Source organism: Denticeps clupeoides, chromosome 5 (genome assembly GCF_900700375.1).
Source record: "Denticeps clupeoides chromosome 5, fDenClu1.1, whole genome shotgun sequence".
Classification (NCBI taxonomy): domain Eukaryota; kingdom Metazoa; phylum Chordata; class Actinopteri; order Clupeiformes; family Denticipitidae; genus Denticeps; species Denticeps clupeoides.
In genome coordinates, this window is record NC_041711.1 from 4,944,582 (window position 1) to 4,960,275 (window position 15,694).

A 15,694-nucleotide genomic window follows, 5' to 3' on the forward strand; every position below is an offset into this window, starting at 1 on the left:
CTCGGATGGTACAGTCTTGTGGAAGCAGTAAATACGCTCATGTGCCAATATTAAACCGTGCGACTGCTCTTCACTTTAAACCCATCACTTATTTAATTAGTCGGCCGCAATGACAGCAATTATTAATAGGTCGTCCGTATTTTGTTACAGCGACTTAAAACCTCGAGGGGTTTATTTTTTATTACGTAAAGTGATGCAAACAATTTTATTTCCATTTACTGAAATTAAATAAAGCCAAATGACTGGCCAGCATACATATCTTTGACATACAATAAAATCGGTAAAGGCAAGTTTAGACGAAACATTGCATCAGACACGTGCGAACTTGCGGGAACACTGACGAAATAATAAGAATAAAAGACCTGTCGTGTTGCAGCAATCTGTACGCCTTTCAGTGACACTGATGATCATATTGACGGTAAGAAGAGACATTAAGCCTAGATTTCATGAAACCAAAAGACATTAAATGTCTTTGATTGCCTCCCCAAACATGGATTTATTGCATGACTTTCTAACATACATGCTTCATTTTTTTTAATGAAAAGAAACTGGCATACATCCCTTTTGATATATTCAAGAATGGATACAAAATTAACTGACAACACAAAAGTAAAGCTGAAGGTAGTTCATTCTGGAGCCACCTATGTTCTAAAAAAATGATTTTCAGAGAGACAGCATTAGTACTGCATATTATTATCATGGTCACTGCCAACAGAAAGGAAGCCTTTCAGGGAAGAACAGGAAAATACAAAACTTTTCAGATTCGTGTTCTGATCCTTATCCTAACTGACAAACATCAGTATTTAATTCGATCCATAATGCCATGATCCAGTCCAGATTTTTTTTTTTTTTTTTTTACATTTTCTGATTGTTGTTAGAAGATGAATACAGAATTGAGTAGTCAAATAGATTTTAAACAAAAGGGTCCTTTCTTAATATTAAAGAATTTTTGACAAAGTTATTTGACAAATAATTTAGACTTTTATACAATCGGGAATCGGCACTGGAACCACTTTATGAATGACTTGTAATGCATGATCAGGACTGGATGACAGCAATTATTGGTTTAAAAAAAAAAGACAGACAGACAAATATAATAAGATAAAAAGACCCTCTGAAACACTTGATACACTTTTTATGACAGCACATCTTAATCTCCTGGCTGAGATATTTTTGTATTGCTTGTTTTGTGAGATCCCTCAATCAGTCTTGAAGGAGTCTTATGTCTGCGAGTCTTCTGAATTTTAATTCAAACTTCATTAGAGTGTACAGTTGCAATCATCACATTGGTGTTAGGAAGGATTCCTAAAACTTTAAAAGCCCTTCCCATCAGGTACCATTCAAAGTCATCTGCAAGTTTAAAAAAAAAAAAAAAAAAAAGGTTCATTTGGAGGTTTTAACCAATTAAAACATGCAGTGATCCTGCAGCTTCTTGCATTCTTCTTTTTTCTTGCCATCACTGTCTCTGGCAGCTCTATGAATTAAGGTGCTCCACCTGGATGGTTGAGGCTGCCACAGTGAGGCAAAGATCTTTATGAGATGTGAGGTCTGCCACACTGACAGGCTTGTACTGAATGTCTCCTGCAGCCACCGTTTTATACTGGTGCAGGTCAAAGGGGCAAGGGACGCCCTCTACCTGAGGGTAACTGCCAGGGTTAGGATGCCCACTTTGTACTTGACCTCTTCCTTCCCCACCGCCTGCACCACCACCTGCCCTGCTGTCACTCCTTTCCCCCCGGTTTTGTGCTCCTGATGAAGATGCATTTTGACTCTGGGCTGTGTTCGACTGAGATGCTGCGGCCGCAACCACTGCGGCGGCTGTGATGGAGTCGGCGTTGTGTTTACGCATGTGTTTCATGAGGTAAGTCTCCTGGATAGAGCAAGACATTAAGAGTGTTAACCCAGACCTATTTTTCTTGCTGAAAATCAGGGTACAGAACTCAGTGTGGCAGTGACGACGTGAGTATTCATACCGAAGTGTAGGTGCGGTTGCACAGGCCACAGGAGAATAGTTTGGCATGTTTGACTGTATGCGTGGCTAGGTGCACCTCCAGACTAGCAGCATCTATGTAACCACGGTTACAGTTGTGGCACTTGTAGGGCTTGTCCTTGTTGTGCTGCCGTCGATGAGACTAGAACAGAAAGCCATAAATAATGACAAAAAAACACAGGAAACACTAATCCTATGACGTTTCTTTGATGCTATACTAGAAAGTGAAGTGAAAGTGGAGTGATTATCATGGTGAAACACAGCACAGCACCCTTGGTGAGCAGTGGGCAGCCATGATTCGAACCTTCTCATTACGGTGCCACTTCCCTAACCGCTAGGCCACCACTGCTCATACTGAAAGCAGTGTCATATTTGAAAGCAGAGTATCTCACCTGTAGATTTGAAAGCTGGGTAAAGGCCTTTTCACATCCTGGGTGCACACACTTGTAAGGTCTGTCACCTGTATGGATCCTGTAGAACACAAACAGACCCGGCTATTCTCGTGAAAACATATGCAGCCATAACTTTACTGCACTTCCCAGTAAACAGTTAAAAGCCAACGGCACAGCATATTGGAGAGAACATTAAACCAAGCTCTAAACAAATAACTGAGAAATGCTGAGGGGAAAAAATGACACGGTTTATGTTCATCAAGACATTTCCAGCGATGGGAATTATTTTTTTTCATTTCAAGTGTTAAACAAAGAATGAATAAATGCCCCATACATCAAAATGCCACATCTCACAAAAACGAGTACCTGCTATGTTGCTGTAAGTGACTGAGCTGTCTGAATGATTTCTCGCAGTAGGAGCAGCTGTAGGGCTTCACACCGGTGTGGATACGAATATGTTGGGCCAAGTAACTGGTATTGGCAAAGGACTTCGTGCAGTGTGGGCACTTGTGTGGTTTGGATTCAGTATGGTTTCTTCATGAAGGGGAAACGGGAGCAGGGTAGAAAAAGAGAGGAATTGGTTTAATAAAAAAATAATTACAACAAACTTTTTTCTGCAAGGTCTAATATTTGTTAGAATGTTGTAAAGCTGATATGAACTTGGAAACTGACACTGGAAACCACATGGGCACTTAATGATACACACAGGCAAAACGCATTAACAATTCACAGTTGGCATGGCAACAATGTGCACATCTTTCCTCTAGCTCCAGGGAGATTACTTTCTCCGGAATAACATGCAACAGTATAGTCTCTTCCTAAAACCACTTATGGAGGAAAGGGGAAAGGAATTTGCAGGGGAAGAGGTGAGCTGGCTGGCGTCAGCTGGAAAAGATTCATGTCTTGTGAATGAAAATCCAATAAACCTTCATTACAGCCACGTTACATCCAGAAATACAGTTTTCAGCTGGCACTTGTGCAGCAGATGTAGATTTTACGTTCATTTCCTTAATTTGGAATCAACATGAAAAGCTAAAAAACGGGTTTATACACAAATGTGGAACATTCACCAGACTCTGCTTTATATATCATATGGGATATCAATGAGAAAAATGGGGGAAAGGACCAACGCGTTTGTGGTGAGATAAAAATTTTACATGTCCACAGAATCTAATTTAAAAGGCATGTCACAATTTATAGCTAACTGGAAATTTCATGCATTTGAAATAAGTACCCAAATGATCATTTTAATAATTAACATCCTGTCTGAAATAGTATGGCCTCAATCGATCAATTTAGCATTTTTAAAAGATGGTACCAGGAAATGTTCACTCTGAATGAATTTTATATTAAGGCCAAGAAAGCAATTTCTCAAACACACACTCTCACAGAATATGGAAACCCTCTTACGTCCTCTCCTCCTCGTAAATGTCGCCCTCTAGCTCTAGCACCGGCTGCCTAGCAAAGCCACTCGATCATGTCCCGTTTCTCCCTGTCGCACCACCCGTGCTCCCCAAAAAGAGCGAATTCCAAACATCCACACGCAACACCACCTCACACAGCCATGCCCCACTCCTCCTCCACTCCACTCCACTCTGCCGCCGAGCACAGATACGGGGGATTCGATTCAGCTGCAGTACCGTGTGTGCTGCTGCAAGTGACTAAGCTGCCTGAATGATTTCTGGCAGTAGGAGCAGGTGTAGGGCTTGGCCCCGCTGTGGATGCGGATGTGCTGCGCCAGGTAGCTGGAGTTGGCGAAGGATTTGGAGCAGTGGGGGCACTTGTGCGGTTTGGCCTCTGTGTGCGACTTGGAGTGGATCTGCATGTCTGACTTACTGAAGAAGGTCACCGCACACATCCGGCACCTACAGAAAGAGACACAGAAACCAGGAGGGAGGGCAGAGAGAAAGTACAAGGAGGAGTGGAATGGTAAAGAATAGCATGGGGGAAAAGAACACAATGGATAGGAAGACAGTGATGGGAGAAACAAAAAAAGGTAAAAAGAGTGAGTGATGGAAAAAAAAATATTTTTACAAAAAAAAAAATTAAGGTAAGGTAAAATTAAGATGTAAAGGGAAAAAGGAGAAGATGAGAGTAGAGGGGTAAGAGTGGAAAATCAGGTAAACCAAATATGTAGTAGGCAGAGAGAGGAAAAGGTATATAGACAAACTAATATTAAAAGAGCACTAATGACACAGGGCGCAAACAAAAAAAAAAAGCGAGGAAAATAAGAACCAGAGGGAAGAGCTCGTTCAGAGTGTGCAGGGTGAGGAGTGTGTGCGCTGTCATGGGATGAGTGGATTGCACATGCAGCAAGGTGCATGCGCACACACACACACACATATATATATATATATTTCAGAGGCAAAAACCCACTAGAAAGCGCAGGCCTGTGTGTGTGCAGATGCCAAAACATTCATGCAATGCAGTGTTGTCAGTGGCAAAAAGCTGTGTTAACACAGAAGCTCCTTAATCTAACCTAACTTATTTTTCAGATGTGCACCTACAGAGCAAGAAAATGAATGGCTGGTAGGCTTTAAACGTCTTTTGTAATTGTACCTGTAGGTTTTGGTCCCATCCTTGACTGTATGCTCTTCATCTTCATTTGAGAGATCGTACGGGTCAGACGGGTGATGCTGAATGAATAAATGAATAAATTAACATGTCTTGCAATTAAATGCACCACTGATGTTAAAAAACATTTGGGATTTTCTGACACACCTGTCCCCCTGCTGCCAAGTGTGCCAAGATCAAAGCCTCACTTCCTGTTGGTAGGACATGACCTACGGTAGGATGACCCACCCTTGGCAACATTGACTTCTTCTTCCTGCCTCGCTTCCCAGGTGTTGGCATAACAATAGGAGGCGATGCACCCATATCTTTCTTATCTGTAACAGAAAGATTTTAGTTGTGCCTTCAAATAACTGTTAATCAGAATCATAATAAAGTCCAATGAGATTCAAATAGAAAAGAATTATGCATCATTTAAACTTTGACAAACAGAGCACCATTTCCCCTGCATACTGAATGAAAGTGAAGTAATTGTCATTGTGATACACAGAAAGCACAGCACACGGTGAAATGTCGTCCAAAGCAAATAGTAAATCCTCTGCTTTTAACCAGTCACCCTTGGTGAGCAGCCATGACAGGCATCTGGGGAGCAGTGTGTGGGATTGGTGCTTTGCTGAGTGGCACCTCAGCATTTCGGGATTCAAACCGGCAACCTTCAGATTACAGGTCTACTTCCTTACCTGCTAGGCCACCACCGCCCCTGTAACTAATAACCTAATAAAGAGAGCTTTGGTCATTCTGCTTCACCGTTCAGAGAGCAGCAGCTCAGACGGTTTGATCTGGAATTTTCCCCCTATGACTACATAAGGGGACACGGTTACCTCCCAATTCTCATGCTTTGTCTACCCAGAGAATTTCACACCCCTCCCATAAAACATTCTCCACAGACCACCATGGCATCCAAACTTGCGAAGCATTGCAGTTGCTCGGAGATTGGATGTAAAAACCAGAACATATTTTTTTGTTTCGACACGGTCAACTCTGAAGAACACGTGGGCTAATTTCATTTATTTATGGAAAAAAAAAACCCTGAAACGACTTCCTAAAACGTAAAACATTGTGGTTGGTGAACGGTGTTGATGACGTGCTGGGAAATCTCACTGTGGGACTGGATCAAAGTGGCTGTAATTCTGAACCATGACTGAGTTTCGGAAGGAGACTTCAGATACAGAATTAGGGGACCAATAAGACCGATATTAAAGTAAAAAAAAAAAATCCTGTCAAGGGACCATAAAATGTTTCAAGAATACGTGAAAAAGATTCCCTCTCATTTTATCTAGAAGCATACAGCTCTAATACCGGCTTATATTGTATGACAACACTGTCAAATCACTGAAGTCAAAAAAAGAGCACTCACCTGAATGTGGAGGATGTAGAGCAGACACAATCATTGTGGTGGTAGGATGACCAGACACAAACGACTGAGACGATGAAGTTGGAGAGACCAAAGCACCTTGGGGTGTTGTAATAACAAGTCCAGCTGTAATTAAAGGGGCGAGCACATAGTGAATAAACACGACAGAAAGGTCAAACAGCAACACAAAAAAAGTCACCGTAAGACACAGACCTGCAGTCATGATTCCGGTGGATGGAACCGGCACCACAGTAATGTTCTGAGAGCTATGTGGTGGATGAAGGTGTGATGAACCACCACCTCCGCCCTCCTGTTTGGGCACTCTGCCCCCTGGCATCGCATCCATAGCAACAGGACCCGGAACGGTAAGTACGGCTGTGGGATAGTGAGGGGCTGAATGTGGGAATGGATTGTTCTTATCTGGCCCGAGCTGTTCCTTCATCTTGTTTAGAAACATGGCGTTTTCAATCTAATGAAAAGAGGCAATGAACGGGGTTAGTGAGACTGGAAGTACAATCACCCAGTGGATAAAAGAACAGGCTTTTCATAATTTAAAAATGCACAATTTGAAATGTTGAATAAAGTATTGTTTTTTCATATACATATTTCCTGCTCCATACCTGCCCTTGCACTGTTGGAACAGGAGACCAAAAGTATGATGAGTTAAAATGAGACTCTTCCATCATTCCTGAAAAAAAAAAAACAGCCGTGGACATCAGACGGGCATATAAACATTGCCCTGTGTTGTGTATCCTACATGCAGAACCGAGCCTTCCGATCACAATGTAAATTGTACACCAGGCACCACACACAGCATTTGTAAACCAGGCCGAATGACATTACCCTTGCAAACAACTTTTCAGAATGGCGTGGTCCAGAAAAATATTAATTTGAGCAACAAACGATGGGTCAAATGACAAGGCGAGGCAACGTCTACTAGAGGCGAGTACGTTATTATGCTGGGATGAATGGATCTGGACCTAAATGAATTATGCAGAGTTGGGTTTATATGGTTTACGTGATCAACAGTAACAGGTACCAGCCCCACTCAGCAGCTGACTGGATGGCTCGTACAACGTGGGAACCTGTACGTGGTTTTAAATTGATTGTTTAAACACACACCCTGCAAATCGACGGGCTACAGACAACGCAGCAAAGAAAACATTTCTGTCGTTTTTGTAAATTGCCACCTGTACTGTCATCGGTGATCGTTGTTTACTCTGTGGCCCTTTAAGGGCGAAAAAACACGCAAAGGACCGAACGATTTAATTCGTGACAAAACGTTCGTGTTAGTGGCTAAAAGAAATAGTGTGAAGCGCGCAGCTAGGTAGTTTAGCTTCCTAGATCCCTCCGAGCATGAACAACACAGTCGGTCAGCCTCTCTGCCGCTCATCTTCGCTGTGAAAATAAAAAAAAAAGAGAGAGAGAGAAAAAAAAGAGAAAAAACCCTGGAGGATTAAAAAAAAAAAAAAAAAAAAAAAAAAAAAAAAAAACGGAGCTGCGCCAGGCAGCTACACACAGACTTCCGGCAGACGAGACAGAGGCGAGGCGGCTCCGTGCTAACAGCGCTCACTAACCGCGGGCGAAAACGCAGCCTTAACGGGGAATTGTGCATCGTTACCGGTGCTGGAGACGCTCGTTCCCTCCCCGGAGACACCTCGGGTCGGGACAGTTCGAAAAGCACGTCCGAATCCGGCTAAATCTGCGATTCCATCGAGTTTTTTTCCCTCCCTCAAATTTTCTATTTTTTTCTTTTCTCACACGGCGCTTCCCGAATCGTCTGCGCCACACTTCCGTCGAATGAGGTCGAGGAACGAAACGGCGCGACGTGCGTCGTGACGTCATTTCCGGCGAGTGAGGTCTGGCGTTTCAGAGTTGCAGTGGCAGCCCATGAAACTGCTTTATTCGCCCAAAAGGTATCTTAACATAATCACATTATAATATAGTAATGCCTCATCTGGAATGCATACCAATATATATTTTTTTAAAAAGGAGAGAGAGAGTAAACGGTTATGACGAAGGAGAATGTGCTGAATCTTTCAACGACAGTTCTATACTATAATAAAATACAATATTTTACATTACTTATACATTACTACATGTAAGAAAACTGCGATTTCATTTGTGCACTTCCGCACGGTGACGTCACCCGCCACGTAAAGACTAGCGATGCGTATTAGGCGTCACAGAGGCGTCGGGCTACTTGGGCATGTTTACTTAAGTTTGCGCAGCCAAGACCACACATTTTAACAGCGAACAGCAGCGCACAGGAAGTCTGATGGGGGAAGTGCGGAAAGTACAGAAGAAGCTGAGGCAGATCGAGAACCTGGAGATAAAAGGCTCCCTCACGGCAGAGGAAAGAGTCAAGGTACTTTTTTAGCCGGCGCAGTTCGCGTGTCCCGCCGTGAGCCGGCCGTTGGGTCTCGGTGTTGCGCTGCGTGGAGAGATTTCCCTCGGGCGCACTGCATCTCTCGTAGGCGCCGCAGCGGTGCAGCTTTACCGCCGTGGACGTTATTGCACAGTAAATCTCAGCACCCCAGCGCTCAATTATTACAAAATAAAAGTTTCAGTTTCCTAACGCCACAGCCCTAAAGTAAAAAAAAAAAAAAGAGGGTGGTAGTAGCCTAGTGGGTAACACACTCGCATATGAACCAGAAGACCCAGGTTCAAATCCCACTTACTACCATTGTGTCCCTGAGAAAGACACTTAATCCTGAGTGTCTCCAGGGGGGACTGTAACTACTGATAAGACGCTCTGGATAAGACCGTCCGATAAAATCTGTAAATGTAAAAAACTATTAATCATTGGTTATTACAACAATTCTGGTATTGTCATTAGGGCTGCATTAGTTATGAATGTCCAGACGTGAAGCATCAAACAACAGGGAATACCCTTGCTGTTCGTATCTCGTCACAGGTTTCAAAAAAGGCAGAGCTTCGTGCCAGATTGGCTGGTCTGCTGCTGCAGCTTTCTGGCCCCGAGCAAACCCAAAGCATTGTGGGAGGAGAAGATGAAAAGACCGGTGTAAGAGTAATGGGAAGGTTGGAGCTCGATTGCACAGGGGGGAGGACTGGTGGGTGGGATGTAACAGTAAACACATTCTGCCTCCCGGCCTTTCCCATTCACGTCTTGCCAATACTGATTAAAGATAGTCATGCCTTCACAATAAAGCATTCTCTTTGAAACCAGAGAACCGTACATGGCTCTTTGCTGTCGCCTGGGGTTGTATATAAAGACCTAATAAAAATTATGACAATATTGTGTGAAGTTATTTCCCCCATACATTTATGTGCTTTTAAAATCTGTGCTGTTGTTTGGCTTGGTGACAGATCGGGAAATGTAGAGGTTCCACCAGTCCACACTCCAGCTAGAAAGATTGCGAGAGCAGGCCAGGACAGAGGTGAAATACAAGAGGAAGAAGCAGCAGAAAAGGAGGAATCTCATTCTGTGCCTGAGGCCTGCAACCAGCAACAAAAAGAAGGTTTAATTCTGATTACACACAATGCTACGTTACCATCTGCTCCTAGAGACGCCACACACAGCAAAGTTTTCCCACTGGCCAGATTTTTCGGTCTCATTTACATACGCTAAATCAACGACCTGGACATCTGCACATTACTCGTTCTTGCATTTTCAGAAGCAAAATGCAGAGCCCTCGCAGCGTCGTGGGAATCTTCGAAATTTCGTCTGAGACCACTGAAGGGTCACAGTGACATGATTACTTGCGTGGTGGTTGTGGACAACCTTGTGATCTCTGGCAGGTACACAAAATTAAATCTGTGACTAGTTCACAGGGAAAATTAAACATTTTAAGCTTTTGCGTGAGCATGAAATTGCAAAGGTAGCCCTTAATGCGCCTCATCAACTTTTTTTCTATTTCCACCCCCTGCTAACATTGTCTTTCTACTTCTTTTCGTCTCACTGTTTTTACTGAAGTCGTGATACAACGGTAAAAGTGTGGCATGTTCCCACGGCAACAGAACAGCGCAATCTGGGAGGTCACAGTGGCGGGGTCACTTGTTTGTGCGCACCACCTCCAGAATACTGCAGAATGCTGGGTAAGATTAGTAAACGGAAGTTGAGTTGAGTAAATTACTTGCTCTGTAGGCATATTTCAATAGTGTAGTTGCTAGGTTGTTATTACTCATTAGCTTAAAAGCCGCTGTAACTTCAGCCATCACTACATGCATGCTGATTTTTCACTAATCTTAAATAACACCCTCTCCTCCTGTTCAGCATTAGATGTAGGAGTCCCTGAAAAGGAAAGGTTTCTTCTGAGTGGTTCCACTGACTGCTATGTGAAAATTTGGGCCCTCAGCACAGGTAAGATACCATCTCCAGATGAAAGAGTCTGATATGAAAGCACTGGACCATGACGTATGCAAATGGCCTAAAAGATGAAACCTTTATGATCGAGTACTGTGGTTGGTGCCACATATGAGCTCTTCTGTCTTGGTTGTAGGTCAGTGTGTCAAATCAGTTTATACCTTCAACGTTGTGACGGCATTCTGCTTTGTTCCTGAGGGCCAAGGCTACATTATCACAGGCTCAGGTGAGAATTCATGAGTTTATTGCTTTTAGTTTGTATATTCATCTTACAATGACGACAAAGGCACTGGCACTGCTATACAGTCCAGGTGTGCGCTTCTTCTCATCTAGACTGTCAGTTTACATTAATATCAACTTCCTCCCTCACAGATGGAGGCAAGGTTCAAGCATGGAGCTGGCAATCCTCGGCGTGCTGTCAGTCAATTAATGCACACGAGGAAGCGGTTACTGCACTACAGGTGGGAGAACGTCATAGCAACCGAATCCTCTTCACTTTGGTTTAAAGAAACCCTCCTGTCTCCGAGGAGATTCTCCAACTAGTGATCTGCCTCATTCCTTATTAATTTCCATTCCCGGTTGAGTTTCAGTTGAACAAACATAGTGTGAACTGTGGATTGATGAACACTTTTCCTCATCAGGGTCATGCCATTTGTTACCTTTTTTCACGTGTCTTCCCCACAGTCTCAGGGTCCACTGGTGTTCAGTGGCTCGGCCGAGGGCACTGTGTGTGTGTGGGAGGTATATCTCACTGATGCCAATCCCCTGCACCGCCTTTGCCAGTGGGGTCCCTTAGTAACAGGTTGCGGTGGATCCAAAGGGAGCCTAGGAACTTCAAATAGTGGCAGACTGGCTCTCAGTCCTCGGGGCGACCGTGTGTTCCTGGCCTGTGGCAGGGCCACGATCAAAGTCCTCAATTGGAGAACAGGTGAGCAGAACACACATTCACAGTTATGTTATGAATGAGTGAATTTTGAGTACAATAAAACCTTCAGAATCGAATACTGTCACTTTCTATTTGTTTGCCTCCTAGAATGAGCTTTTATCTTGATTTATGAAACAGCCATGGTTAATAATGAACAGCTAAGATACCAGAACACTATAATGGAGTGATTGCAATTGGACTGAACTGTGTCAAGATTCCACAACAAATTGTGAAAAGAGCTATGTATAGTCTCTGTAAAGTACTGCAGCCACAATGGCCTTGATATCACTGATGTAATTGGAGTGGTTTTATTATAATAGATCTATAAATGTCATTATTATTACAGTTTGCTTGTCTGTATCAATTTAGCTAGTTTTAGTAACACATTCTTGTCAACATAATTCAGTTTAAGTGTGACACATCCCATCCCACGTATTAGTGTGATTCATCCTAATTAACAGAGGAAGGATACCTCACCACTTAGTAAGGGAGATTCAGAAGTCCGAAAGCTCACATTTGAATGCCACTATAAAGTATTTCTGCTAACTAAATAACTGAAAAAGTATTGTTATGACTTATGACTAACTTGTCGTTCTTAAAAAAAACCCTTTATGTTAGTAATACATTACTGCCAAGAATTTACTGGGAAATATTTTATGGTGCTGATCCAAGAAATACGCTCCTCAAATGTTCTTCATTACATCTGCTCTCTGTAGTCCTGACACAGCCATCTTTCTAGTGTGTTGTTTATCACAACCGCTTATGACCATAGGTACAGTGACCCGAGTGACTAACCACAGGAGCTCAGCCGGAGTGACCGATTGCGTCAGTCAGACTTCGGGCATCCTGATTGGTTCCTGCTATGATCTTGTCAGTGGAGAGAGCACACTAAACCGTAAGTACCGTAGTCATCTGTACTAATCAGCAGTGTCTCTTTCTTTTGCCTTCTACGAACATATTCTTGTTGTCTGTGACAGTGTTCAGTCTTCCCCAGGGCAAATACGTAGTTTCCCTAAGTTCACCTGACATTCCCAGAATCCTTTGCTTCACATCATGGTTCACTGCAAGCGGCAGCCATCGCTGGGTCACTGGAGGTCGTGAACTTATAGTCTGGGAACAGCTTCCTCCCAAGACAAAACAAAAGTAAGTGTATCATTTGACCAGCCTTTCATTGTTGCAAGAAACACTCTGTATGGACTGGTGATTTGTATTTGACTGAAACACATGACGACTCGCTGGATTACTGCATTCGTGCGCCTAATTGTCAGATCGGTTATCAGAGTAAAGTCAGCTGACTACCCTCTGCTTATTCTTCATTTGACTGTGGTGATTTTTTACGTATGTATTCCAGAGGAGATGTTGCAGTGAGGCGAGACAGACTGTTTGAAACCTGTCCTACAGTGGAATCTGATGAAGACTCAGAAGAAGATTGTGATGGTATGTTGGGATTTGTTGTGTTCCTGTCTACTTTCAAAATTAATTACGTTTAAGATCCCTAGCAACAGTCAAAAACATCTAAGCTTCTAACTGTGAGTTGGAAATGCATAGAACTTGGGATTCATGTATCAGATATCATATCTGATGTGTCCTCTGCTTTTAACCATCACCCTTAGTGAGCAGTGGGCAGCCATGACAGGCGCCTGGGGAGTGCCACTGAGCAAAGCACCGTTCGCCGGGCGCCTGTCATGGCTCCCCCTTGTTCATTGTGTGCACCGTGTGCTGTGCTGCACTTTTCACTTTCACATCTCACTTGCTCGCTCTGCATTATACGTACACTGCGCATGTTTTGATAGTTTGTTGTATTAATGTTAAATATTTAATTCTGGTGTTGCCTGAAAGATATCAGAATAGTAACAGTTTATTCATTAAATGGTTCTTGGGATCGGCCGATATCCAAACAGTAGGTATCGGCATTAGAACTGAGAAAACCGGATCAGTGCCTCCCTACAGGTTGAAACAAAGCAGACAAGTGTGCATTTAAATGATGTGTTTATCTACTATGGCAGATTGCTGCGAAGAAGACTACACGCCCCAGGATGCATTAGACCCAGCAGAAGTAGCCAGCTCCTCGTGGCTGCGCTGCACTCTCCAGTGACAGTGGGTCACCGTTGCCGAAGCAGAGAAACGATGCCTCGGAGCCATGAAGACGGCTAAGTGAAGAACAGAGGGAGGGATGGATGGAGGGAGCGAGAGGAGCAGTAGAAAGAGGCGGGGGGGGAAAGAGAGGGAGTGAAGTGTGACAGATTGAGTGAGTGGCGACAGAACAGGAGCATACGGGGAGAGCGAGAGAGAAAGAAGAACAACAGACTGTTTTCTATGTAAATGTCGCGTTGTGTATGCAATAAAAGTGCCACATTGTGACCCTCTGCCTCCAAATATTTATCATGGCTGTCCTGCCTGTCTATAAATATCTGCTGCACTGTTCATCACTGCACTCAACCTGTCCTTGAGTAAATTAATGTGTATTGATTTTTCTTTCTTGCTTTCTCCCTCCCCGTGTCTCCCTCGTTTTTCGTGATTGCCCTGTCTTCGAGCTCTTCACCAAATAATTGAATATTTTTTCCCGAGCTGCCTTTCAAATATGAATATTAATAAGTCTTTCTCTTTCGTCGTGTTTTTCTATTCCTGTCCTCAAAATCCATTTCTTTTTGCTTTGTCCGTTTAATTGAACCAGTTAAAAAGCATAATTACCATTTAAATCTCTCCCTTACAGCCTCCAACCCTGCCGCTTTCTTCCTCTCTCTTTTCCTCTCTCTCTCTCTTGGTCTCTACATGTCTCTGTCGCTAAGGCAACCAATGCTTTTTCCCACTCCCTCTCCCTATCTTCCCTTCTCAGAGTCCCTCTCCCTCATTCCCCGCTTCAACTGCGAGAGGTAGGCATGTCAACTGATGTCCGTCTTTGCGAGTGTGCGAGTGTGTCTGGTTTGGAATGCCATCAGGTGTGTTTACTGGGACCGCAATAATACCTGAAGAAAGTCTGGCTGCTAACAGCGGGTTAAGTGTGAGACTGGGGACCACATGTCAACATGATAAACACGCTGTGCACAGGTGTGTGTGTGTGTGTGTGTGCGCACATGCATATTCATGCATCAGTGGCAGACAGCGATCCATATGGGATAATTTCATATCTAATAGGGGGAGGGAGGCGGGCAAATTCACAGTATGTCTCGTTGAAAGAGTGCGTGGGTGTGTGTGCTCGAGATGATGGGGTACTCCACTCACCACAACCATCTGTTTACGCTCTCATTATCTGTCAGTGACAAGAGCGAACCCTCGCTTTCTTTTTCGTTTTTCAAGAGATGATTGGCGGGACAGGAGCGTATTGAAGAGACAGTAGCGATGGAGCTATGGTAAGAGATGGTGAGAAAAAGATGCACACGATTACACTCTGACCTGCTGTGACCAACTGTAAATCTACTCTCCTGTTTTTTATTTTTACCACCAAGCTCTCTTAAGTCTTTCTTTCTTTTTTTTTATTTAGCTCCATCCCTCCTGCCTTCCGTACAAACTTCTTATGCTGCCTACTCTTGGTAGCTGGAGCTCTCTGCCCTGCTGAGTGTGATACAGAAGAGACAAAGTGGGAGGAGCCGGACGGGATGCAGATGGAGTCCCTCTCGGCTCAGCTCTCTGTCACCGCCCAGGCCACGCCCACCCCTCTCTGGGCTGTGGTCTGGGGCCCAACCCAAACCTTGGAAGATGAGACACATCGTCTGCTGTCCAGTCAGGAAACTGATCGCTGGCAGGCATCAACAGACGAGGCCTGGCCACATCATCAGAGTTCGTCAACTACACAGACACAGCAGCCTCCTGTACTCAAACCCATTAACGTAGACGGAGAAGTCGAGGAGGATCCAGAAGAAGGTGGGCATTTCGACTGAGCAATGAAAGGAACCTCGGGAATGTCGTGTTTCCTTCCAGCATGGGCACTCTTTAGCACCTGCTGTTCTGTCACTGACCGTTGGCTTTGCTTGAGAATTTATGCTTGAGGAGTTGTTTGATTTCCCTCACTTCAAGCGAAAGGCTGACTCCAATGCAATCAATACTGCAGCTGTGGCTTACCCATTCTTCCTGCACTTATCTGTCCTGCCTCTCCTTCTTTTCTTTGTATCTCCAGTGGATCCGCAGTTTTATGTAA

At 43.8% G+C, this 15,694-nt stretch overlaps 2 protein-coding genes across 10 annotated transcripts; one reads left to right on the forward strand and one right to left on the reverse strand.

Moving 5' to 3' along the window:
* Nucleotides 1-442: 442 nt before the first annotated feature.
* znf384b (zinc finger protein 384 b) lies at nucleotides 443-8,119 on the reverse strand. 2 transcript variants are annotated; one of them, XM_028979352.1, is made up of 11 exons: nucleotides 7,929-8,119; nucleotides 6,928-6,995; nucleotides 6,521-6,776; nucleotides 6,311-6,433; nucleotides 5,104-5,270; nucleotides 4,942-5,018; nucleotides 4,023-4,247; nucleotides 2,749-2,916; nucleotides 2,383-2,461; nucleotides 1,974-2,132; nucleotides 443-1,870 (listed from the first exon to the last, which is right to left on the reverse strand). In XM_028979352.1, the coding sequence occupies exons 2-11, from the start codon at nucleotides 6,991-6,993 to the stop codon at nucleotides 1,475-1,477; spliced, it is 1,716 nt and encodes a 571-aa protein (XP_028835185.1). In that variant the 5' UTR covers nucleotides 6,994-6,995; nucleotides 7,929-8,119; the 3' UTR covers nucleotides 443-1,474. The 2 variants fall into 2 exon arrangements, with proteins under 2 accessions (XP_028835185.1, XP_028835186.1); XM_028979353.1 differs by lacking the exon at nucleotides 4,023-4,247.
* LOC114789900 (F-box/WD repeat-containing protein 7) lies at nucleotides 7,841-15,175 on the forward strand. 8 transcript variants are annotated; one of them, XM_028979354.1, is made up of 15 exons: nucleotides 7,841-8,223; nucleotides 9,225-9,332; nucleotides 9,638-9,789; nucleotides 9,946-10,069; nucleotides 10,245-10,366; nucleotides 10,545-10,631; nucleotides 10,771-10,860; nucleotides 11,007-11,095; nucleotides 11,319-11,562; nucleotides 12,332-12,454; nucleotides 12,537-12,702; nucleotides 12,911-12,996; nucleotides 13,566-14,607; nucleotides 14,817-14,919; nucleotides 15,041-15,175. In XM_028979354.1, exons 1-13 carry the CDS (start codon nucleotides 8,198-8,200, stop codon nucleotides 13,652-13,654), a joined length of 1,506 nt encoding a protein of 501 aa, XP_028835187.1. In that variant the 5' UTR covers nucleotides 7,841-8,197; the 3' UTR covers nucleotides 13,655-14,607; nucleotides 14,817-14,919; nucleotides 15,041-15,175. The 8 variants fall into 8 exon arrangements, with proteins under 8 accessions (XP_028835187.1, XP_028835188.1, XP_028835189.1 ...); XM_028979355.1 differs by having other exon boundaries at nucleotides 14,857-14,919; XM_028979356.1 differs by having other exon boundaries at nucleotides 13,566-14,432; nucleotides 14,857-14,919.
* Nucleotides 15,176-15,694: the final 519 nt, after the last annotated feature.

What these genes read in the sequence shown, in the direction of transcription:
- LOC114789900 (XM_028979354.1), top strand. Translation starts at nt 8,198, where the DNA reads ATGAAACTGCTTTATTCGCCCAAAAG. An exon ending in CTGCTTTATTCGCCCAAAAG is followed by an intron (nt 8,224 to 9,224) that starts GTATCTTAACAT and finishes ATCTCGTCACAG; the next exon opens with GTTTCAAAAAAGGCAGAGCT. An exon ending in GAGAAGATGAAAAGACCGGT is followed by an intron (nt 9,333 to 9,637) that starts GTAAGAGTAATG and finishes GCTTGGTGACAG; the next exon opens with ATCGGGAAATGTAGAGGTTC.
- znf384b (XM_028979352.1), bottom strand. Translation starts at nt 6,993, where the DNA reads ATGATGGAAGAGTCTCATTTTAACTCATCATACTTTTGGTCTCCTGTT. An exon ending in TTCCAACAGTGCAAGGGCAG is followed by an intron (nt 6,777 to 6,927) that starts GTATGGAGCAGG and finishes TCTTTTCATTAG; the next exon opens with ATTGAAAACGCCATGTTTCT. An exon ending in CACTTACAGCAACATAGCAG is followed by an intron (nt 2,462 to 2,748) that starts GTACTCGTTTTT and finishes TGTGTTCTACAG; the next exon opens with GATCCATACAGGTGACAGAC.